The sequence below is a fragment of the Ips typographus genome, linkage group LG16 (genome assembly GCF_016097725.1).
Source record: "Ips typographus isolate SLU linkage group LG16, UJ_Ityp_2.0, whole genome shotgun sequence".
Lineage (NCBI taxonomy): Eukaryota > Metazoa > Arthropoda > Insecta > Coleoptera > Curculionidae > Ips > Ips typographus.
The window spans coordinates 1-19191 of NC_138437.1; the positions used below are offsets into that span (position 1 = coordinate 1).

Sequence of the window (19191 nt, forward strand, 5' to 3'; positions counted from 1 at the left end):
TTGCCTTTTTTTTGCACTTGTGGGACGAAAACGATATGAAACTTATTGTTTTTGTTTTGAAGTCGGTTATTTGATCTTTTTTAGGAACTAGCTACAGCTCTGAGATAATTTAGCCATCCATTTCAACCATGCAACCAAGAAAATGACATTTGCATTTCTCCTACACTTTTGGTGGTTTTTATTACTCGGTTATTGATTAGTTAACAGGCAACTGCCATACCACGCTGGATATACCGGTTCCCGTCCGATCACCGCAGTCAAGCAGCGTAGGGCGTGGTTAGTACTTGGATGGGTGACCGCCTGGGAACACCACGTGTAGTTGCCTTTTTTTGCACTTGTGGACGAAAATGATATGAAACTTATGCTTTTTTTCTTTGAAGTCGGTTATATCATCTTTTTAGGAACTAGCTACAGCTCTGAGATAATTTAGCCATCCATTTCAACCATGCAACCATGAAAATGACATTTGCATTTCTCCTACACTTTTGGTGGTTTTTATTACTCGGTTATTGATTAGTTAGCAGGCAACTGCCATACCACGCTGGATATACCGGTTCCCGTCCGATCACCGCAGTCAAGCAGCGTAGGGCGTGGTTAGTACTTGGATGGGTGACCGCCTGGGAACACCACGTGTAGTTGCCTTTTTTTTGCACTTGTGGACGAAAATGATATGAAACTTATGCTTTTTTCTTTGAAGTCGGTTATATCATCTTTTTAGGAACTAGCTACAGCTCTGAGATAATTTAGCCATCCATTTCAACCATGCAACCAAGAAATGACATTTGCATTTCTCCTACACTTTTGGTGGTTTTTATTACTCGGTTATTGATTAGTTTACAGGCAACTGCCATACCACGCTGGATATACCGGTTCCCGTCCGATCACCGCAGTCAAGCAGCGTAGGGCGTGGTTAGTACTTGGATGGGTGACCGCCTGGAACACCACGTGTAGTTGCCTTTTTTGCACTTGTGGACGAAAATGATATGAAACTTATGCTTTTTTCTTTGAAGTCGGTTATATCATCTTTTAGGAACTAGCTACAGCTCTGAGATAATTTAGCCATCCATTTCAACCATGCAACCATGAAAATGACATTTGCATTTCTCCTACACTTTTGGTGGTTTTTATTACTCGGTTATTGATTAGTTAGCAGGCAACTGCCATACCACGCTGGATATACCGGTTCCCGTCCGATCACCGCAGTCAAGCAGCGTAGGGCGTGGTTAGTACTTGGATGGGTGACCGCCTGGGAACACCACGTGTAGTTGCCTTTTTTTGCACTTGTGGACGAAAATGATATGAAACTTATGCTTTTTTCTTTGAAGTCGGTTATATCATCTTTTTAGGAACTAGCTACAGCTCTGAGATAATTTAGCCATCCATTTCAACCATGCAACCATGAAAATGACATTTGCATTTCTCCTACACTTTTGGTGGTTTTTATTACTCGGTTATTGATTAGTTTACAGGCAACTGCCATACCACGCTGGATATACCGGTTCCCGTCCGATCACCGCAGTCAAGCAGCGTAGGGCGTGGTTAGTACTTGGATGGGTGACCGCCTGGGAACACCACGTGTAGTTGCCTTTTTTTGCACTTGTGGACGAAAATGATATGAAACTTATTGCTTTTTTCTTTGAAGTCGGTTATATCATCTTTTTAGGAACTAGCTACAGCTCTGAGATAATTTAGCCATCCATTTCAACCATGCAACCAAGAAAATGACATTTGCATTTCTCCTACACTTTTGGTGGTTTTTATTACTCGGTTATTGATTAGTTAGCAGGCAACTGCCATACCACGCTGGATATACCGGTTCCCGTCCGATCACCGCAGTCAAGCAGCGTAGGGCGTGGTTAGTACTTGGATGGGTGACCGCCTGGGAACACCACGTGTAGTTGCCTTTTTTTTGCACTTGTGGACGAAAACGATATGAAACTTATTGCTTTTTTTCTTTGAAGTCGGTTATATTCATCTTTTTAGGAACTAGCTACAGCTCTGAGATAATTTAGCCATCCATTTCAACCATGCAACCATGAAAATGACATTTGCATTTCTCCTACACTTTTGGTGGTTTTTATTACTCGGTTATTGATTAGTTTACAGGCAACTGCCATACCACGCTGGATATACCGGTTCCCGTCCGATCACCGCAGTCAAGCAGCGTAGGGCGTGGTTAGTACTTGGATGGGTGACCGCCTGGGAACACCACGTGTAGTTGCCTTTTTTTGCACTTGATGGACGAAAACTGATATGAAACTTATGTTTTTTTCTTTGAAGTCGGTTATTGATCTTTTAGGAACTAGCTACAGCTCTGAGATAATTTAGCCATCCATTTCAACCATGCAACCATGAAAATGACATTTGCATTTCTCCTACACTTTTGGTGGTTTTTATTACTCGGTTATTGATTAGTTTACAGGCAACTGCCATACCACGCTGGATATACCGGTTCCCGTCCGATCACCGCAGTCAAGCAGCGTAGGGCGTGGTTAGTACTTGGATGGGTGACCGCCTGGGAACACCACGTGTAGTTGCCTTTTTTTGCACTTGAGGACGAAAACTGATATGAAACTTATTGTTTTTGTTTTTGAAGTCGGTTATTGATCTTTTAGGAACTAGCTACAGCTCTGAGATAATTTAGCCATCCATTTCAACCATGCAACCATGAAAATGACATTTGCATTTCTCCTACACTTTTGGTGGTTTTTATTACTCGGTTATTGATTAGTTAACAGGCAACTGCCATACCACGCTGGATATACCGGTTCCCGTCCGATCACCGCAGTCAAGCAGCGTAGGGCGTGGTTAGTACTTGGATGGGTGACCGCCTGGGAACACCACGTGTAGTTGCCTTTTTTTTGCACTTGTGGACGAAAATGATATGAAACTTATGCTTTTTTCTTTGAAGTCGGTTATATCATCTTTTTAGGAACTAGCTACAGCTCTGAGATAATTTAGCCATCCATTTCAACCATGCAACCATGAAAATGACATTTGCATTTCTCCTACACTTTTGGTGGTTTTTATTACTCGGTTATTGATTAGTTAGCAGGCAACTGCCATACCACGCTGGATATACCGGTTCCCGTCCGATCACCGCAGTCAAGCAGCGTAGGGCGTGGTTAGTACTTGGATGGGTGACCGCCTGGGAACACCACGTGTAGTTGCCTTTTTTTGCACTTGTGGACGAAAATGATATGAAACTTATGCTTTTTTCTTTGAAGTCGGTTATATCATCTTTTTAGGAACTAGCTACAGCTCTGAGATAATTTAGCCATCCATTTCAACCATGCAACCAAGAAAATGACATTTGCATTTCTCCTACACTTTTGGTGGTTTTTATTACTCGGTTATTGATTAGTTTACAGGCAACTGCCATACCACGCTGGATATACCGGTTCCCGTCCGATCACCGCAGTCAAGCAGCGTAGGGCGTGGTTAGTACTTGGATGGGTGACCGCCTGGGAACACCACGTGTAGTTGCCTTTTTTTGCACTTGTGGACGAAAATGATATGAAACTTATGCTTTTTTCTTTGAAGTCGGTTATATCATCTTTTTAGGAACTAGCTACAGCTCTGAGATAATTTAGCCATCCATTTCAACCATGCAACCATGAAAATGACATTTGCATTTCTCCTACACTTTTGGTGGTTTTTATTACTCGGTTATTGATTAGTTTACAGGCAACTGCCATACCACGCTGGATATACCGGTTCCCGTCCGATCACCGCAGTCAAGCAGCGTAGGGCGTGGTTAGTACTTGGATGGGTGACCGCCTGGGAACACCACGTGTAGTTGCCTTTTTTTTGCACTTGAGGACGAAAACGATATGAAACTTATTGTTTTTGTTTTTGAAGTCGGTTATTTGATCTTTTTAGGAACTAGCTACAGCTCTGAGATAATTTAGCCATCCATTTCAACCATGCAACCATGAAAATGACATTTGCATTTCTCCTACACTTTTGGTGGTTTTTATTACTCGGTTATTGATTAGTTACAGGCAACTGCCATACCACGCTGGATATACCGGTTCCCGTCCGATCACCGCAGTCAAGCAGCGTAGGGCGTGGTTAGTACTTGGATGGGTGACCGCCTGGGAACACCACGTGTAGTTGCCTTTTTTTGCACTTGTGGACGAAAATGATATGAAACTTATGCTTTTTTCTTTGAAGTCGGTTATATCATCTTTTTAGGAACTAGCTACAGCTCTGAGATAATTTAGCCATCCATTTCAACCATGCAACCATGAAAATGACATTTGCATTTCTCCTACACTTTTGGTGGTTTTTATTACTCGGTTATTGATTAGTTAGCAGGCAACTGCCATACCACGCTGGATATACCGGTTCCCGTCCGATCACCGCAGTCAAGCAGCGTAGGGCGTGGTTAGTACTTGGATGGGTGACCGCCTGGGAACACCACGTGTAGTTGCCTTTTTTTGCACTTGTGGACGAAAATGATATGAAACTTATGCTTTTTTCTTTGAAGTCGGTTATATCATCTTTTTAGGAACTAGCTACAGCTCTGAGATAATTTAGCCATCCATTTCAACCATGCAACCATGAAAATGACATTTGCATTTCTCCTACACTTTTGGTGGTTTTTATTACTCGGTTATTGATTAGTTTAGCAGGCAACTGCCATACCACGCTGGATATACCGGTTCCCGTCCGATCACCGCAGTCAAGCAGCGTAGGGCGTGGTTAGTACTTGGATGGGGTGACCGCCTGGGAACACCACGTGTAGTTGCCTTTTTTTGCACTTGTGGACGAAAATGATATGAAACTTATGCTTTTTTCTTTGAAGTCGGTTATATCATCTTTTTAGGAACTAGCTACAGCTCTGAGATAATTTAGCCATCCATTTCAACCATGCAACCATGAAAATGACATTTGCATTTCTCCTACACTTTTGGTGGTTTTTATTACTCGGTTATTGATTAGTTTACAGGCAACTGCCATACCACGCTGGATATACCGGTTCCCGTCCGATCACCGCAGTCAAGCAGCGTAGGGCGTGGTTAGCACTTGGATGGGTGACCGCCTGGGAACACCACGTGTAGTTGCCTTTTTTTTGCACTTGTGGACGAAAATGATATGAAACTTATGCTTTTTTCTTTGAAGTCGGTTATATCATCTTTTTAGGAACTAGCTACAGCTCTGAGATAATTTAGTCATCCATTTCAACCATGCAACCAATGAAAATGACATTTGCATTTCTCCTACACTTTTGGTGGTTTTTACTACTCGGTTATTGATTATTTAGCAGGCAACTGCCATACCACGCTGGATATACCGGTTCCCGTCCGATCACCGCAGTCAAGCAGCGTAGGGCGTGGTTAGTACTTGGATGGGTGACCGCCTGGGAACACCACGTGTAGTTGCCTTTTTTTGCACTTGAAGACGAAAACGATATGAAACTTATTGTTTTTGTTTTTGAAGTCGGTTATTTGATCTTTTAGGAACTAGCTACAGCTCTGAGATAATTTAGTCCATCCATTTCAACCATGCAACCATGAAAATGACATTTGCATTTCTCCTACACTTTCGGTGGTTTTTATTACTCGGTTATTGATTAGTTTACAGGCAACTGCCATACCACGCTGGATATACCGGTTCCCGTCCGATCACCGCAGTCAAGCAGCGTAGGGCGTGGTTAGTACTTGGATGGGTGACCGCCTGGGAACACCACGTGTAGTTGCCTTTTTTTTTGCACTTGAGGACGAAAACGATATGAAACTTATTGTTTTGTTTTTGAAGTCGGTTATTTGATCTTTTTAGGAACTAGCTACAGCTCTGAGATAATTTAGCCATCCATTTCAACCATGCAACCATGAAAATGACATTTGCATTTCTCCTACACTTTTGGTGGTTTTTATTACTCGGTTATTGATTAGTTAACAGGCAACTGCCATACCACGCTGGATATACCGGTTCCCGTCCGATCACCGCAGTCAAGCAGCGTAGGGCGTGGTTAGTACTTGGATGGGTGACCGCCTGGGAACACCACGTGTAGTTGCCTTTTTTTTGCACTTGTGGACGAAAATGATATGAAACTTATTGTTTTGTTTTGAAGTCGGTTATATCATCTTTTTAGGAACTAGCTACAGCTCTGAGATAATTTAGCCATCCATTTCAACCATGCAACCATGAAAATGACATTTGCATTTCTCCTACACTTTTGGTGGTTTTTACTACTCGGTTATTGATTATTTAGCAGGCAACTGCCATACCACGCTGGATATACCGGTTCCCGTCCGATCACCGCAGTCAAGCAGCGTAGGGCGTGGTTAGTACTTGGATGGGTGACCGCCTGGGAACACCACGTGTAGTTGCCTTTTTTTTGCACTTGAGGACGAAAACGATATGAAACTTATTGTTTTTGTTTTTGAAGTCGGTTATTTGATCTTCTTTAGGAACTAGCTAAGCTCTGAGATAATTTAGCCATCCATTTCAACCATGCAACCATGAAAATGACATTTGCATTTCTCCTACACTTTTGGTGGTTTTTATTACTCGGTTATTGATTAGTTAACAGGCAACTGCCATACCACGCTGGATATACCGGTTCCCGTCCGATCACCGCAGTCAAGCAGCGTAGGGCGTGGTTAGTACTTGGATGGGTGACCGCCTGGGAACACCACGTGTAGTTGCCTTTTTTTGCACTTGTGGACGAAAATATAGCTAGAAGCTAGAAGCTAGAAGCTTATGCTTTTTTCTTTGAAGTCGGTTATATCATCTTTTTAGGAACTAGCTACAGCTCTGAGATAATGTAGCCATCCATTTCAACCATGCAACCATGAAAATGACATTTGCATTTCTCCTACACTTTTGGTGGTTTTTACTACTCGGTTATTGATTAGTTAGCAGGCAACTGCCATACCACGCTGGATATACCGGTTCCCGTCCAGTTACTGCCCAGCTTTCGCATGGTGCAGACGGAATTTTCTTATCTTGCGCCGTATTTATCGTATCGGTACCAACGTTATCTACCATCAACACAAACGTAGAAATTCCGTAGTTTTTTCCATATTAGTGCGTGTTTGAGAAGGTTTAAATTTCAAGCCCGTATACCTATATGCCGCATGTCATCATCGGATGATGATGTAGAGTCCATCTCATCTTTGGTATCTATTGACTCTACAATCTCCCCAACGGATGCAAAAGGTCAAAGAAAAAAGCTGATCCAATCCCTTAAAGCCAACCCTAAGTGCAGGAGATGCAATGAAATCTTGAACAGTCTGGAGCGAAAACAAAAAATTAAGTCCCAGACAATTTCAAATCACATTCGAGTGTATCACGAGGCCAAGCTACTTAAAAAATTAACTAGCAAGAAGTCCACTCCCACGTATGAACTACTATCAACAAACAAACACCTAGCTTCCATAAAAGACCTATACTCTACTGGAAACGAAACAGTGATTCCTGAAGCTGAACCAAGTATATTACCAGGTAGCACTTACAAACAAATCGAGGAAGTCAACATGGCAACAAGGGACGACAACGAATTTATTACACCTCTAAAAACGGTTAAATGGGATACAGCTTTTGGCGATTCTACTACCAATGCCACAATACCAGTTTCCAATCGCTTTGAACCACTCCATCAGGAACAACCCGAACCTACTAGCATGGAAGTAGCCGACAACTTGCCCGAAAACTCTCAAAGCCAAATCAGAAATAAAGCACAGGAAACCATCTCACAACGATCTGATAAACCGCCTCCAATTGTTTTACCCGGATATTTAAGAAGCCATGCAGAACTTATTAACAATATAAACATCCTGGTGAAGAAAAAATACTCTCTAAAATATCCTAAAAAATCAGTGGTCATTTACTGTGAATGTCCGACTGATTGGATGAATTTAAAACGAAATTTAATCACTGAAAAGAGAGAATTTCACACCTACGCAGCTAGTAACGAACGCACACACGCTTTCGTTCTACGAGGATTAGAAGGCAATATAACAGCAGAGGATATCAAGGAAAGCTTAATTGATGAACACACTATCACACCCAGAGAAGTCTACTTAATGAAAGGAACGTTCAGACCATTATATTTGGTAGTACTGGACAGTTCCTACACACTGGCAAAGTTAAGAGGCAAAGTCCGCAGTATATTAAATGTCAAAATATCCTGGGAAAATCGGAAAAATCAACGTGAGATGACCCAATGCCGAAAATGCCAAACATGGGGACATGTGGCCAGAAACTGCCATCGGACGACCAAATGTTCAAAATGCGCTGGCAACCACGAAATAACCCAGTGTCAGCCGGAAAATCCAATAAAGTGCGCCAACTGTGGAGAATCACATAGATCCTTTGACAGTTCTTGCCCAGTGTACGAATATCGTCTAGGTGCCATCCGTAGCAAGAAAACTTTGCCATCACAACCCACAAAGTACATTGATGCCCCACCACCATCACGGCCAGCTTGGAATCAGCAGAGAGCAACCTCAAGCCCCCCAGCAGCGCTGAAAGCATACAACTCAAATTTCCCGGAAACTCTAAAGAATAGAGACAGTCGCAACGCTCAGGCAGTGACGGACGAGACGCAGAGTAAGTTCATGACCCTTAAAAGTAAATTTGAGGAACTCGAGTCATTAATCAATATAAACAACCTAATATCCGCCATAACACATTACACAGCTCAATTAAAAACCTGCTCTACAGCAGAAGAAAAATTTCTTATCTCACAAAAGTTTTTTGCATCAGAATTAAAACATTTTCAAATCTAAAATAATTAAAGATATGATGGGGACTGTTTATAACCACGTTATTGTACAAAATATACCCAAAATCTTTTTCGAAACTGCTATAAACAATATCAAAAATACAACTTGTTGCCACTTTCAATATAATGTTTTGGAATAGTAATGGTATCAAGAATCACGTTAATGAGCTGATTTATTACCTAGCACTTAAAAAGATACACATTGCCTGTATTTGCGAGACCCGTCTTACTAATGCCGACAAAGTTAAATTGAGAAATTATAAAATAGAACGTGTTGATAGACCCAACAATAGAGGGGGAGGTGTCTTAATCTTAATTGAAAATAGTATAAACTATAAATTACTGCATCAATTTCAATCGCCGATCGAGCACGTCTCTATTGAACTAGAAAGTGGAATAATAATTACCAGTGTATACGCACCCCCGACGAGAAATTTTTCTCTGAACGACATTGAAGCACTTTTTCCTTACAGGAAAAGAACTTTAATACTAGGCGACTTTAATGCGCGTAGCAGACTTTGGAATAACAGACGACAAAATCGCCGAGGCACTGTCTTAGCAGATTTTGTCCTGGCTCGTGATGACGTCCAACTATTACATACTGACACACCGACCCACTACCCCTCTAATGGAATGACACCTACATATATAGACCTGGGACTAAACTACGGTTTGCGTGACTTAACTGATCCTACGACTGACAATGCTCTTAGCTCTGACCACTTACCAATTCACTTGACCTGGAAAAGCGGACGTACTAAAATAAATAACTTCATTTACTCATACAAGAGCCTTAACTGGAACCTGTTCAGAAAAAACATATCACAGCACATAAATATTCGTAGTGACATATCAACACCAATGCAAATTGACAATGAAGTAGATAGATTTATTTCACTCATTCAACGCGAAAGAGACCGTTTAGCTACTAAAATTCCAAATAGCCCACAACTAGACAATCTCCCACAAGAAATCATCGACTTAATCAAGTTCAGAAATAAAATTCGTAAAAAATGGCAACGTTTTAGGAGGGAGGTAGACAAAGCTCGAATAACGGCCGTTACATCCTCTATTAAGCAAAAAATTCGTGCTTACAGAAATGAATGCTGGACGAAAACTCTAAGTGAATTGTCAATAACAGATCAGTCGCTCTGGAAAATGACCAGAAAACTTAATAAACAGCGCGAAAAACTTGATGTCATTTCCTATAATGGAGTCGACTATCTGTCTGACCTTGGCAAAGCAGAAGCAATTTCCACTCACATGGAGTCAGTATATAGCGAATTACCAGACACAACCACCGAACAAGAACATATCACTGAAACTAAAAACAAATTCACTCTTCAAACCTATCCAATCCCCCCTCGTGTTATGGAAAAACTCTTAGTAAACCCCAAAGAAATCTATGATATTTTAAAAACATTCCCAAACAATAAAGCCCCAGGGCCAGATGGTATTCCTTATCGCCTACTTAAAAATCTCCCCCAAAAAGCAATTGTGCAACTTATGCATATAATAAATAGCATTCTACGTCTCCAATATTTCCTATGCAGTTTAAACGTACACTAGTGATACCGATTCGTAAACCTGGTAAAGATCCCTCTTCTCCTTCATCCTACCGTCCCATTTCACTCCTTAACACATTGTCAAAGGTTGTTGAAAGAGTAATTTTGCATCGTGTAAGAAAAATTGCCGATCAACAAAAACTTATTCCGAAGGAACAGTTTGGATTCCGCCCCGGTCATAACACTACCCTTTTGGCTGCTAAAATAGTTACCGACGTTTTTCAAGCATATAATAAACAAATGAACACAGCACTTCTTCTGTTAGATATGGAAAAAGCATTCGACACCGTCTGGCATGCAGGACTTATTTATAAACTTGCTGTAGTGCATAATTTACCTCTTTATTTTATTTCACTTATTCATTCATATTTAGAAAACCGGTCATTTCAAATAAAAGTGGAAACTAGTCTTTCAAATGTAAAACATATTAAATCAGGAGTACCCCAAGGATCGGTCCTGTCTCCACTTTTGTATATATTGTATGTTGCCGATTTTCCAAAATCTCCAACGACAAATTTGGCCTTATATGCTGACGATACGGCAATATATACTAGTAGTTTCTATGCACAAGCCGCCAAGCAACGACTTGCACACCATCTTACACTAATATCTCCCTACTTTGCAAAATGGAAACTGAAAATGAATCCAAATAAAACTGAATTGGTCGTTTTTACAAAAAAGTTCACGAATCAACGTATTTTTAACCCACTTATTGTGGAAGGAATACCAATCACTCAACAGAAAGTAGCAAAATATTTAGGAATCAAGCTAGATGAACGCCTATATTTCCATGACCATGTTTCATTCACTCTAGCGCGTACCTTTTCCGCACAACAGAAACTATACCCTCTGACATGCCCGAAGTCTCCACTCTCTCCATATAATAAATTACTCATTTATAAATTAATTATTAGACCAACATTAACCTACGGAGCGCCCGTTTGGTGCTCTATATCGGACACACAACGACAACGACTACAAAATTCCAAAATCGAATTCTGAGGGGAGTACTCTCTGCCGACAGATATGCACGAATTAGCGATTTGCATGATTTCACAGGGATCGAATACATATCAGATCATATTAATATTCTATCTGAAAAATTTTACAGATGCAAAATTTTTGGATCACCAATCACACGAAACCTAACCCAAGTGAGGTATGATCCTGATAATATCACAAAGCATGGTCCGCCATACAAAAAATTGTCTCTCTACTACGAACCATGGCATCCTCCCTAATTTAAATATAAAAATAAATAATAAATCTAGTTAGAGCAAATCGAAAGCAATGTGTATACCTATTCAAAACAGGGTTCCTATCGAATATTATTAAAATTCCAATGCGGCAAAATCTTTACTATATATACATCTAACGGCAGATTCCATATCATATAAACAATAAACACCTGTTGTTCTTGTTGACTGTTTTTGGGCGAGTTCAAATCACCCTATCACCAAACTATAAAAACTGAAAATTGATAAGCGCGCTACTGTACCTAAACAAACTTAAGCTGGTTTTTTGTGTGTGAATTTTTCCAGCCTATAAAAACTTAATATCAATACTAAAATCAATTTCTATACCTACGCCTCTTTCCGACTCCGATTATAGAGATCCTCAAATGTCTACATAAGGGTCATAACCCAGGAGGGAGACTAAACTATGCGTCTACGTCTAAACTTCCTAAACATATTTAAGGTCCATTACAACGACCGGCATGATGTAATCGTGTTTATAAAATGATTCTCTTTTGTACGCCCGGCGTATTGTGAGAATCAATACTTCAATTACTTAGTTTTTATATGTTTATAGTTTGTTCTTTACTATTCTAATTGTGTAAATAAATGTATTTGTTTGTTGTTGTTGGTTCCCGTCCGATCATCGCAGTCAAGCAGCGTAGGGCGTGGTTAGTACTTGGATGGGTGACCGCCTGGGAACACCACGTGTAGTTGCCTTTTTTTGCACTTGTGGACGAAAATGATATGAAACTTATGCTTTTTTCTTTGAAGTCGGTTATATCATCTTTTTAGGAACTAGCTACAGCTCTGAGATAATTTAGTCCATCCATTTCAACCATGCAACCAGAAAATGACATTTGCATTTCTCCTACACTTTTGGTGGTTTTTATTACTCGGTTATTGATTAGTTAGCAGGCAACTGCCATACCACGCTGGATATACCGGTTCCCGTCCGATCACCGCAGTCAAGCAGCGTAGGGCGTGGTTAGTACTTGGATGGGTGACCGCCTGGGAACACCACGTGTAGTTGCCTTTTTTTGCACTTGTGGACGAAAATGATATGAAACTTATGCTTTTTGTCTTTGAAGTCGGTTATTGATCTTTTTAGGAACTAGCTACAGCTCTGAGATAATTTAGCCATCCATTTCAACCATGCAACCAAGAAAATGACATTTGCATTTCTCCTACACTTTTGGTGGTTTTTATTACTCGGTTATTGATTAGTTTACAGGCAACTGCCATACCACGCTGGATATACCGGTTCCCGTCCGATCACCGCAGTCAAGCAGCGTAGGGCGTGGTTAGTACTTGGATGGGTGACCGCCTGGGAACACCACGTGTAGTTGCCTTTTTTTGCACTTGTGGACGAAAATGATATGAAACTTATGCTTTTTTCTTTGAAGTCGGTTATATCATCTTTTAGGAACTAGCTACAGCTCTGAGATAATTTAGCCATCCATTTCAACCATGCAACCATGAAAATGACATTTGCATTTCTCCTACACTTTTGGTGGTTTTTATTACTCGGTTATTGATTAGTTTACAGGCAACTGCCATACCACGCTGGATATACCGGTTCCCGTCCGATCACCGCAGTAAAGCAGCGTAGGGCGTGGTTGGTACTTGGATGGGTGACCGCCTGGGAACACCACGTGTAGTTGCCTTTTTTTGCACTTGTGGACGAAAATGATATGAAACTTATGCTTTTTTCTTTGAAGTCGGTTATATCATCTTTTTAGGAACTAGCTACAGCTCTGAGATAATTTAGCCATCCATTTCAACCATGCAACCAAGAAAATGACATTTGCATTTCTCCTACACTTTTGGTGGTTTTTATTACTCGGTTATTGATTAGTTTACAGGCAACTGCCATACCACGCTGGATATACCGGTTCCCGTCCGATCACCGCAGTCAAGCAGCGTAGGGCGTGGTTAGTACTTGGATGGGTGACCGCCTGGGAACACCACGTGTAGTTGCCTTTTTTTGCACTTGTGGACGAAAATGATATGAAACTTATGCTTTTTTCTTTGAAGTCGGTTATATCATCTTTTTAGGAACTAGCTACAGCTCTGAGATAATTTAGCCATCCATTTCAACCATGCAACCATGAAAATGACATTTGCATTTCTCCTACACTTTTGGTGGTTTTTATTACTCGGTTATTGATTAGTTTACAGGCAACTGCCATACCACGCTGGATATACCGGTTCCCGTCCGATCACCGCAGTAAAGCAGCGTAGGGCGTGGTTGGTACTTGGATGGGTGACCGCCTGGGAACACCACGTGTAGTTGCCTTTTTTTGCACTTGTGGACGAAAATGATATGAAACTTATGCTTTTTTCTTTGAAGTCGGTTATATCATCTTTTTAGGAACTAGCTACAGCTCTGAGATAATTTAGCCATCCATTTCAACCATGCAACCAAGAAAATGACATTTGCATTTCTCCTACACTTTTGGTGGTTTTTATTACTCGGTTATTGATTAGTTTACAGGCAACTGCCATACCACGCTGGATATACCGGTTCCCGTCCGATCACCGCAGTCAAGCAGCGTAGGGCGTGGTTAGTACTTGGATGGGTGACCGCCTGGGAACACCACGTGTAGTTGCCTTTTTTTTGCACTTGAGGACGAAAACGATATGAAACTTATTGTTTTTGTTTTTGAAGTCGGTTATTTGATCTTTTTAGGAACTAGCTACAGCTCTGAGATAATTTAGCCATCCATTTCAACCATGCAACCATGAAAATGACATTTGCATTTCTCCTACACTTTTGGTGGTTTTTATTACTCGGTTATTGATTAGTTAACAGGCAACTGCCATACCACGCTGGATATACCGGTTCCCGTCCGATCATCGCAGTCAAGCAGCGTAGGGCGTGGTTAGTACTTGGATGGGTGACCGCCTGGGAACACCACGTGTAGTCGCCTTTTTTTGCACTTGTGGACGAAAATGATATGAAACTTATGCTTTTTTCTTTGAAGTCGGTTATATCATCTTTTTAGGAACTAGCTACAGCTCTGAGATAATTTAGCCATCCATTTCAACCATGCAACCATGGAAAATGACATTTGCATTTCTCCTACACTTTTGGTGGTTTTTATTACTCGGTTATTGATTAGTTAGCAGGCAACTGCCATACCACGCTGGATATACCGGTTCCCGTCCGATCACCGCAGTCAAGCAGCGTAGGGCGTGGTTAGTACTTGGATGGGTGACCGCCTGGGAACACCACGTGTAGTTGCCTTTTTTTTGCACTTGAGGACGAAAACGATATGAAACTTATTGTTTTTTTTTTGAAGTCGGTTATTGATCTTTTTAGGAACTAGCTACAGCTCTGAGATAATTTAGCCATCCATTTCAACCATGCAACCATGAAAATGACATTTGCATTTCTCCTACACTTTTGGTGGTTTTTATTACTCGGTTATTGATTAGTTACAGGCAACTGCCATACCACGCTGGATATACCGGTTCCCGTCCGATCACCGCAGTCAAGCAGCGTAGGGCGTGGTTAGTACTTGGATGGGTGACCGCCTGGGAACACCACGTGTAGTTGCCTTTTTTTGCACTTGTGGACGAAAATGATATGAAACTTATGCTTTTTTCTTTGAAGTCGGTTATATCATCTTTTTAGGAACTAGCTACAGCTCTGAGATAATTTAGCCATCCATTTCAACCATGCAACCATGAAAATGACATTTGCATTTCTCCTACACTTTTGGTGGTTTTTATTACTCGGTTATTGATTAGTTAGCAGGCAACTGCCATACCACGCTGGATATACCGGTTCCCGTCCGATCACCGCAGTCAAGCAGCGTAGGGCGTGGTTAGTACTTGGATGGGTGACCGCCTGGGAACACCACGTGTAGTTGCCTTTTTTTTGCACTTGAGGACGAAAACGATATGAAACTTATTGTTTTTGTTTTTGAAGTCGGTTATTTGATCTTTTTAGGAACTAGCTACAGCTCTGAGATAATTTAGCCATCCATTTCAACCATGCAACCATGAAAATGACATTTGCATTTCTCCTACACTTTTGGTGGTTTTTATTACTCGGTTATTGATTAGTTTACAGGCAACTGCCATACCACGCTGGATATACCGGTTCCCGTCCGATCACCGCAGTCAAGCAGCGTAGGGCGTGGTTAGTACTTGGATGGGTGACCGCCTGGGAACACCACGTGTAGTTGCCTTTTTTTTGCACTTGAGGACGAAAATGATATGAAACTTATTGCTTTTTGTTCTTTGAAGTCGGTTATATCGATCTTTTTAGGAACTAGCTACAGCTCTGAGATAATTTAGCCATCCATTTCAACCATGCAACCATGAAAATGACATTTGCATTTCTCCTACACTTTTGGTGGTTTTTATTACTCGGTTATTGATTAGTTAACAGGCAACTGCCATACCACGCTGGATATACCGGTTCCCGTCCGATCACCGCAGTCAAGCAGCGTAGGGCGTGGTTAGTACTTGGATGGGTGACCGCCTGGGAACACCACGTGTAGTTGCCTTTTTTTGCACTTGTGGACGAAAATGATATGAAAGCTTATGCTTTTTTCTTTGAAGTCGGTTATATCATCTTTTTAGGAACTAGCTACAGCTCTGAGATAATGTAGCCATCCATTTCAACCATGCAACCATGAAAATGACATTTGCATTTCTCCTACACTTTTGGTGGTTTTTATTACTCGGTTATTGATTAGTTTAGCAGGCAACTGCCATACCACGCTGGATATACCGGTTCCCGTCCGATCACCGCAGTCAAGCAGCGTAGGGCGTGGTTAGTACTTGGATGGGTGACCGCCTGGGAACACCACGTGTAGTTGCCTTTTTTTTGCACTTGAGGACGAAAACTGATATGAAACTTATGCTTTTTTCTTTGAAGTCGGTTATATCATCTTTTTAGGAACTAGCTACAGCTCTGAGATAATTTAGCCATCCATTTCAACCATGCAACCATGAAAATGACATTTGCATTTCTCCTACACTTTTGGTGGTTTTTATTACTCGGTTATTGATTAGTTACAGGCAACTGCCATACCACGCTGGATATACCGGTTCCCGTCCGATCACCGCAGTCAAGCAGCGTAGGGCGTGGTTAGTACTTGGATGGGTGACCGCCTGGGAACACCACGTGTAGTTGCCTTTTTTTTGCACTTGTGAGACGAAAATGATATGAAACTTATGCTTTTTTCTTTGAAGTCGGTTATATCATCTTTTTAGGAACTAGCTACAGCTCTGAGATAATTTAGCCATCCATTTCAACCATGCAACCATGAAAATGACATTTGCATTTCTCCTTACACTTTTGGTGGTTTTTACTACTCGGTATTGATTAGTTAGCAGGCAACTGCCATACCACGCTGGATATACCGGTTCCCGTCCGATCACCGCAGTCAAGCAGCGTAGGGCGTGGTTAGTACTTGGATGGGTGACCGCCTGGGAACACCACGTGTAGTTGCCTTTTTTTTGCACTTGAAGACGAAAACGATATGAAACTTATTGTTTTTGTTTTTGAAGTCGGTTATTTGATCTTTTTAGGAACTAGCTACAGCTCTGAGATAATTTAGCCATCCATTTCAACCATGCAACCATGAAAATGACATTTGCATTTCTCCTACACTTTCGGTGGTTTTTATTACTCGGTTATTGATTAGTTAACAGGCAACTGCCATACCACGCTGGATATACCGGTTCCCGTCCGATCACCGCAGTCAAGCAGCGTAGGGCGTGATTAGTACTTGGATGGGTGACCGCCTGGGAACACCACGTGTAGTTGCCTTTTTTTGCACTTGTGGACGAAAATGATATGAAACTTATGCTTTTTTCTTTGAAGTCGGTTATATCATCTTTTTAGGAACTAGCTACAGCTCTGAGATAATTTAGCCATCCATTTCAACCATGCAACCAAGAAAATGACATTTGCATTTCTCCTACACTTTTGGTGGTTTTATTACTCGGTTATTGATTAGTTTACAGGCAACTGCCATACCACGCTGGATATACCGGTTCCCGTCCGATCACCGGTAGGGCGTGGTTAGTACTTGGATGGGTGACCGCCTGGGAACACCACGTGTAGTTGCCTTTTTTTTGCACTTGAGGACGAAAACGATATGAAACTTATTGTTTTTGTTTTTGAAGTCGGTTATTTGATCTTTTTAGGAACTAGCTACAGCTCTGAGATAATTTAGCCATCCATTTCAACCATGAAAATGACATTTGCATTTCTCCTACACTTTTGGTGGTTTTTACTACTCGGTTATTGATTAGTTAGCAGGCAACTGCCATACCACGCTGGATATACCGGTTCCCGTCCGATCACCGCAGTCAAGCAGCGTAGGGCGTGGTTAGTACTTGGATGGGTGACCGCCTGGGAACACCACGTGTAGTTGCCTTTTTTTGCACTTGTGGACGAAAATGATATGAAACTTATGCTTTTTTTCTTTGAAGTCGGTTATATCATCTTTTTAGGAACTAGCTACAGCTCTGAGATAATTTAGCCATCCATTTCAACCATGCAACCAAGGAAAATGACATTTGCATTTCTCCTACACTTTTGGTGGTTTTTATTACTCGGTTATTGATTAGTTTACAGGCAACTGCCATACCACGCTGGATATACCGGTTCCCGTCCAGTCACTGCCCAGCATTCGTGCGGCGCAGATCGAATTTTTGAGATAACGCTCTTTTATTGATATCAAATACGATTTTGTTTATTTACAAAATTCCGTGTTTTTTTTAGTAAAAGTGGTGTTCAACATCATAGTGAATTTATCAGCCCTGTACAGGCTGTTATAGACAATAAATTTTAAATCGCCAATAGTTTTGTTTTGGTGTACATGTCATTAGAGGATGACGCGGATTCAGTCTCATCGTTAACATCGCTTATATCAGTTGACGGCGAAATATCACCCGAAGACACCAAATGCCAAAGAAGAATCTTGATCGACAGACTAAAGTCGAATACAAAATGTAGACGATGTAGTGAAATTCTGTACAGTTTAGAACGAAAACACAAAGTAAAACATCAAACTATATCCAACCACCTACGCATCGTACACGATAGGAAGCCCAAACCAAATTCAAGTCAAACTACGAGATACGCTCTCGTAAACACTAAAGAACAACAACCTACACCGACTTTGATCGACGACCAGGTTATTACAGATCAACCTTCCGTAATGGTTGAACCACCAAAAATTGACGGCGATGGAATCACGTTGTCAATCGATCAAAGCGACAAATTTATCACTCCCCTCAAAACCGTGAAGTGGTCGAACGCTTTCGATGAAAGCCCAGCAGCAACGCAAACCAGTAATTTCTTTGAGCCTCTTCAGACAGATGATGTTCCGATTCAAACCCAAATGGATATAGAAAATAGCGCTTCTCCCACTGAAAAAGAAATAAGAAATAAAGCCCAGCAAACACCATCCAAAAAAAATGAAAAGCCTCCCCCAATTATTCTGCCAGGCCATCTGAAAAGCCATGCTGAATTAATTAGTAACATCAAAGCTTTAGTGAAGAGGAAGTTCTCACTAAAATATGCAAAGAAATCTGTCATTATTTACTGCGACTGTCCAATTGATTGGTCAAACTTAAAACGAAATTTATTAAATGAAAAAAGAGAATTTCACACATACGCCTC

The 19191-nt window shown here is 41.2% G+C and overlaps 1 protein-coding gene and 38 non-coding genes across 39 annotated transcripts; all 39 read left to right on the plus strand.

Annotated features, from left to right (window-relative positions):
* Positions 1-206: 206 nt before the first annotated feature.
* On the plus strand, positions 207-325 carry LOC145739293 (5S ribosomal RNA). Its single transcript, XR_014180935.1, has one exon. It is a non-coding gene; the product is annotated as a 5S ribosomal RNA (ribosomal RNA).
* A 198-nt stretch (positions 326-523) lies between these two features.
* Positions 524-642, plus strand: LOC145739311 (5S ribosomal RNA). Its single transcript, XR_014180953.1, has one exon. It is a non-coding gene; the product is annotated as a 5S ribosomal RNA (ribosomal RNA).
* A 197-nt stretch (positions 643-839) lies between these two features.
* On the plus strand, positions 840-957 carry LOC145739301 (5S ribosomal RNA). Its single transcript, XR_014180943.1, has one exon. It is a non-coding gene; the product is annotated as a 5S ribosomal RNA (ribosomal RNA).
* A 195-nt stretch (positions 958-1152) lies between these two features.
* LOC145739322 (5S ribosomal RNA) lies at positions 1153-1271 on the plus strand. Its single transcript, XR_014180964.1, has one exon. It is a non-coding gene; the product is annotated as a 5S ribosomal RNA (ribosomal RNA).
* A 197-nt stretch (positions 1272-1468) lies between these two features.
* Positions 1469-1587, plus strand: LOC145739334 (5S ribosomal RNA). Its single transcript, XR_014180975.1, has one exon. It is a non-coding gene; the product is annotated as a 5S ribosomal RNA (ribosomal RNA).
* Positions 1588-1785: 198 nt separating this feature from the next.
* On the plus strand, positions 1786-1904 carry LOC145739346 (5S ribosomal RNA). The gene has a single exon (XR_014180986.1). It is a non-coding gene; the product is annotated as a 5S ribosomal RNA (ribosomal RNA).
* A 201-nt stretch (positions 1905-2105) lies between these two features.
* On the plus strand, positions 2106-2224 carry LOC145739299 (5S ribosomal RNA). The gene has a single exon (XR_014180941.1). It is a non-coding gene; the product is annotated as a 5S ribosomal RNA (ribosomal RNA).
* Positions 2225-2421: 197 nt separating this feature from the next.
* LOC145739302 (5S ribosomal RNA) lies at positions 2422-2540 on the plus strand. Its single transcript, XR_014180944.1, has one exon. It is a non-coding gene; the product is annotated as a 5S ribosomal RNA (ribosomal RNA).
* Positions 2541-2737: 197 nt separating this feature from the next.
* LOC145739303 (5S ribosomal RNA) lies at positions 2738-2856 on the plus strand. The gene has a single exon (XR_014180945.1). It is a non-coding gene; the product is annotated as a 5S ribosomal RNA (ribosomal RNA).
* Positions 2857-3054: 198 nt separating this feature from the next.
* Positions 3055-3173, plus strand: LOC145739304 (5S ribosomal RNA). Its single transcript, XR_014180946.1, has one exon. It is a non-coding gene; the product is annotated as a 5S ribosomal RNA (ribosomal RNA).
* A 197-nt stretch (positions 3174-3370) lies between these two features.
* LOC145739305 (5S ribosomal RNA) lies at positions 3371-3489 on the plus strand. Its single transcript, XR_014180947.1, has one exon. It is a non-coding gene; the product is annotated as a 5S ribosomal RNA (ribosomal RNA).
* A 197-nt stretch (positions 3490-3686) lies between these two features.
* LOC145739306 (5S ribosomal RNA) lies at positions 3687-3805 on the plus strand. Its single transcript, XR_014180948.1, has one exon. It is a non-coding gene; the product is annotated as a 5S ribosomal RNA (ribosomal RNA).
* A 198-nt stretch (positions 3806-4003) lies between these two features.
* On the plus strand, positions 4004-4122 carry LOC145739307 (5S ribosomal RNA). Its single transcript, XR_014180949.1, has one exon. It is a non-coding gene; the product is annotated as a 5S ribosomal RNA (ribosomal RNA).
* A 197-nt stretch (positions 4123-4319) lies between these two features.
* LOC145739308 (5S ribosomal RNA) lies at positions 4320-4438 on the plus strand. Its single transcript, XR_014180950.1, has one exon. It is a non-coding gene; the product is annotated as a 5S ribosomal RNA (ribosomal RNA).
* Positions 4439-4636: 198 nt separating this feature from the next.
* LOC145739300 (5S ribosomal RNA) lies at positions 4637-4756 on the plus strand. The gene has a single exon (XR_014180942.1). It is a non-coding gene; the product is annotated as a 5S ribosomal RNA (ribosomal RNA).
* Positions 4757-4953: 197 nt separating this feature from the next.
* Positions 4954-5072, plus strand: LOC145739297 (5S ribosomal RNA). The gene has a single exon (XR_014180939.1). It is a non-coding gene; the product is annotated as a 5S ribosomal RNA (ribosomal RNA).
* A 199-nt stretch (positions 5073-5271) lies between these two features.
* Positions 5272-5390, plus strand: LOC145739309 (5S ribosomal RNA). Its single transcript, XR_014180951.1, has one exon. It is a non-coding gene; the product is annotated as a 5S ribosomal RNA (ribosomal RNA).
* Positions 5391-5588: 198 nt separating this feature from the next.
* LOC145739310 (5S ribosomal RNA) lies at positions 5589-5707 on the plus strand. The gene has a single exon (XR_014180952.1). It is a non-coding gene; the product is annotated as a 5S ribosomal RNA (ribosomal RNA).
* Positions 5708-5906: 199 nt separating this feature from the next.
* On the plus strand, positions 5907-6025 carry LOC145739312 (5S ribosomal RNA). The gene has a single exon (XR_014180954.1). It is a non-coding gene; the product is annotated as a 5S ribosomal RNA (ribosomal RNA).
* A 197-nt stretch (positions 6026-6222) lies between these two features.
* LOC145739313 (5S ribosomal RNA) lies at positions 6223-6341 on the plus strand. Its single transcript, XR_014180955.1, has one exon. It is a non-coding gene; the product is annotated as a 5S ribosomal RNA (ribosomal RNA).
* A 199-nt stretch (positions 6342-6540) lies between these two features.
* On the plus strand, positions 6541-6659 carry LOC145739314 (5S ribosomal RNA). The gene has a single exon (XR_014180956.1). It is a non-coding gene; the product is annotated as a 5S ribosomal RNA (ribosomal RNA).
* Positions 6660-6916: 257 nt separating this feature from the next.
* Positions 6917-8741, plus strand: LOC145738864 (uncharacterized). Its single transcript, XM_081993984.1, has one exon. It carries the CDS (start codon positions 7089-7091, stop codon positions 8739-8741), a length of 1653 nt encoding a protein of 550 aa, XP_081850110.1. The 5' UTR covers positions 6917-7088.
* A 3713-nt stretch (positions 8742-12454) lies between these two features.
* Positions 12455-12573, plus strand: LOC145739315 (5S ribosomal RNA). The gene has a single exon (XR_014180957.1). It is a non-coding gene; the product is annotated as a 5S ribosomal RNA (ribosomal RNA).
* Positions 12574-12770: 197 nt separating this feature from the next.
* On the plus strand, positions 12771-12889 carry LOC145739316 (5S ribosomal RNA). Its single transcript, XR_014180958.1, has one exon. It is a non-coding gene; the product is annotated as a 5S ribosomal RNA (ribosomal RNA).
* Positions 12890-13085: 196 nt separating this feature from the next.
* Positions 13086-13204, plus strand: LOC145739351 (5S ribosomal RNA). The gene has a single exon (XR_014180991.1). It is a non-coding gene; the product is annotated as a 5S ribosomal RNA (ribosomal RNA).
* A 197-nt stretch (positions 13205-13401) lies between these two features.
* LOC145739317 (5S ribosomal RNA) lies at positions 13402-13520 on the plus strand. Its single transcript, XR_014180959.1, has one exon. It is a non-coding gene; the product is annotated as a 5S ribosomal RNA (ribosomal RNA).
* Positions 13521-13717: 197 nt separating this feature from the next.
* On the plus strand, positions 13718-13836 carry LOC145739294 (5S ribosomal RNA). The gene has a single exon (XR_014180936.1). It is a non-coding gene; the product is annotated as a 5S ribosomal RNA (ribosomal RNA).
* A 197-nt stretch (positions 13837-14033) lies between these two features.
* Positions 14034-14152, plus strand: LOC145739318 (5S ribosomal RNA). The gene has a single exon (XR_014180960.1). It is a non-coding gene; the product is annotated as a 5S ribosomal RNA (ribosomal RNA).
* Positions 14153-14351: 199 nt separating this feature from the next.
* Positions 14352-14470, plus strand: LOC145739298 (5S ribosomal RNA). The gene has a single exon (XR_014180940.1). It is a non-coding gene; the product is annotated as a 5S ribosomal RNA (ribosomal RNA).
* Positions 14471-14668: 198 nt separating this feature from the next.
* Positions 14669-14787, plus strand: LOC145739319 (5S ribosomal RNA). The gene has a single exon (XR_014180961.1). It is a non-coding gene; the product is annotated as a 5S ribosomal RNA (ribosomal RNA).
* A 196-nt stretch (positions 14788-14983) lies between these two features.
* LOC145739320 (5S ribosomal RNA) lies at positions 14984-15102 on the plus strand. Its single transcript, XR_014180962.1, has one exon. It is a non-coding gene; the product is annotated as a 5S ribosomal RNA (ribosomal RNA).
* A 197-nt stretch (positions 15103-15299) lies between these two features.
* On the plus strand, positions 15300-15418 carry LOC145739321 (5S ribosomal RNA). The gene has a single exon (XR_014180963.1). It is a non-coding gene; the product is annotated as a 5S ribosomal RNA (ribosomal RNA).
* Positions 15419-15617: 199 nt separating this feature from the next.
* LOC145739323 (5S ribosomal RNA) lies at positions 15618-15736 on the plus strand. Its single transcript, XR_014180965.1, has one exon. It is a non-coding gene; the product is annotated as a 5S ribosomal RNA (ribosomal RNA).
* A 202-nt stretch (positions 15737-15938) lies between these two features.
* Positions 15939-16057, plus strand: LOC145739324 (5S ribosomal RNA). Its single transcript, XR_014180966.1, has one exon. It is a non-coding gene; the product is annotated as a 5S ribosomal RNA (ribosomal RNA).
* A 199-nt stretch (positions 16058-16256) lies between these two features.
* On the plus strand, positions 16257-16375 carry LOC145739325 (5S ribosomal RNA). The gene has a single exon (XR_014180967.1). It is a non-coding gene; the product is annotated as a 5S ribosomal RNA (ribosomal RNA).
* A 198-nt stretch (positions 16376-16573) lies between these two features.
* LOC145739327 (5S ribosomal RNA) lies at positions 16574-16692 on the plus strand. Its single transcript, XR_014180968.1, has one exon. It is a non-coding gene; the product is annotated as a 5S ribosomal RNA (ribosomal RNA).
* Positions 16693-16891: 199 nt separating this feature from the next.
* Positions 16892-17010, plus strand: LOC145739328 (5S ribosomal RNA). The gene has a single exon (XR_014180969.1). It is a non-coding gene; the product is annotated as a 5S ribosomal RNA (ribosomal RNA).
* Positions 17011-17209: 199 nt separating this feature from the next.
* On the plus strand, positions 17210-17328 carry LOC145739348 (5S ribosomal RNA). Its single transcript, XR_014180988.1, has one exon. It is a non-coding gene; the product is annotated as a 5S ribosomal RNA (ribosomal RNA).
* A 494-nt stretch (positions 17329-17822) lies between these two features.
* Positions 17823-17941, plus strand: LOC145739329 (5S ribosomal RNA). The gene has a single exon (XR_014180970.1). It is a non-coding gene; the product is annotated as a 5S ribosomal RNA (ribosomal RNA).
* The last annotated feature ends 1250 nt before the right edge of the window (positions 17942-19191 follow it).

Excerpts from the sequence above, each read along its gene's own strand:
- LOC145738864 (XM_081993984.1), top strand. The coding sequence starts at position 7,089 with ATGTCATCATCGGATGATGATGTAGAGTCCATCTCATCTTTGGTATCT.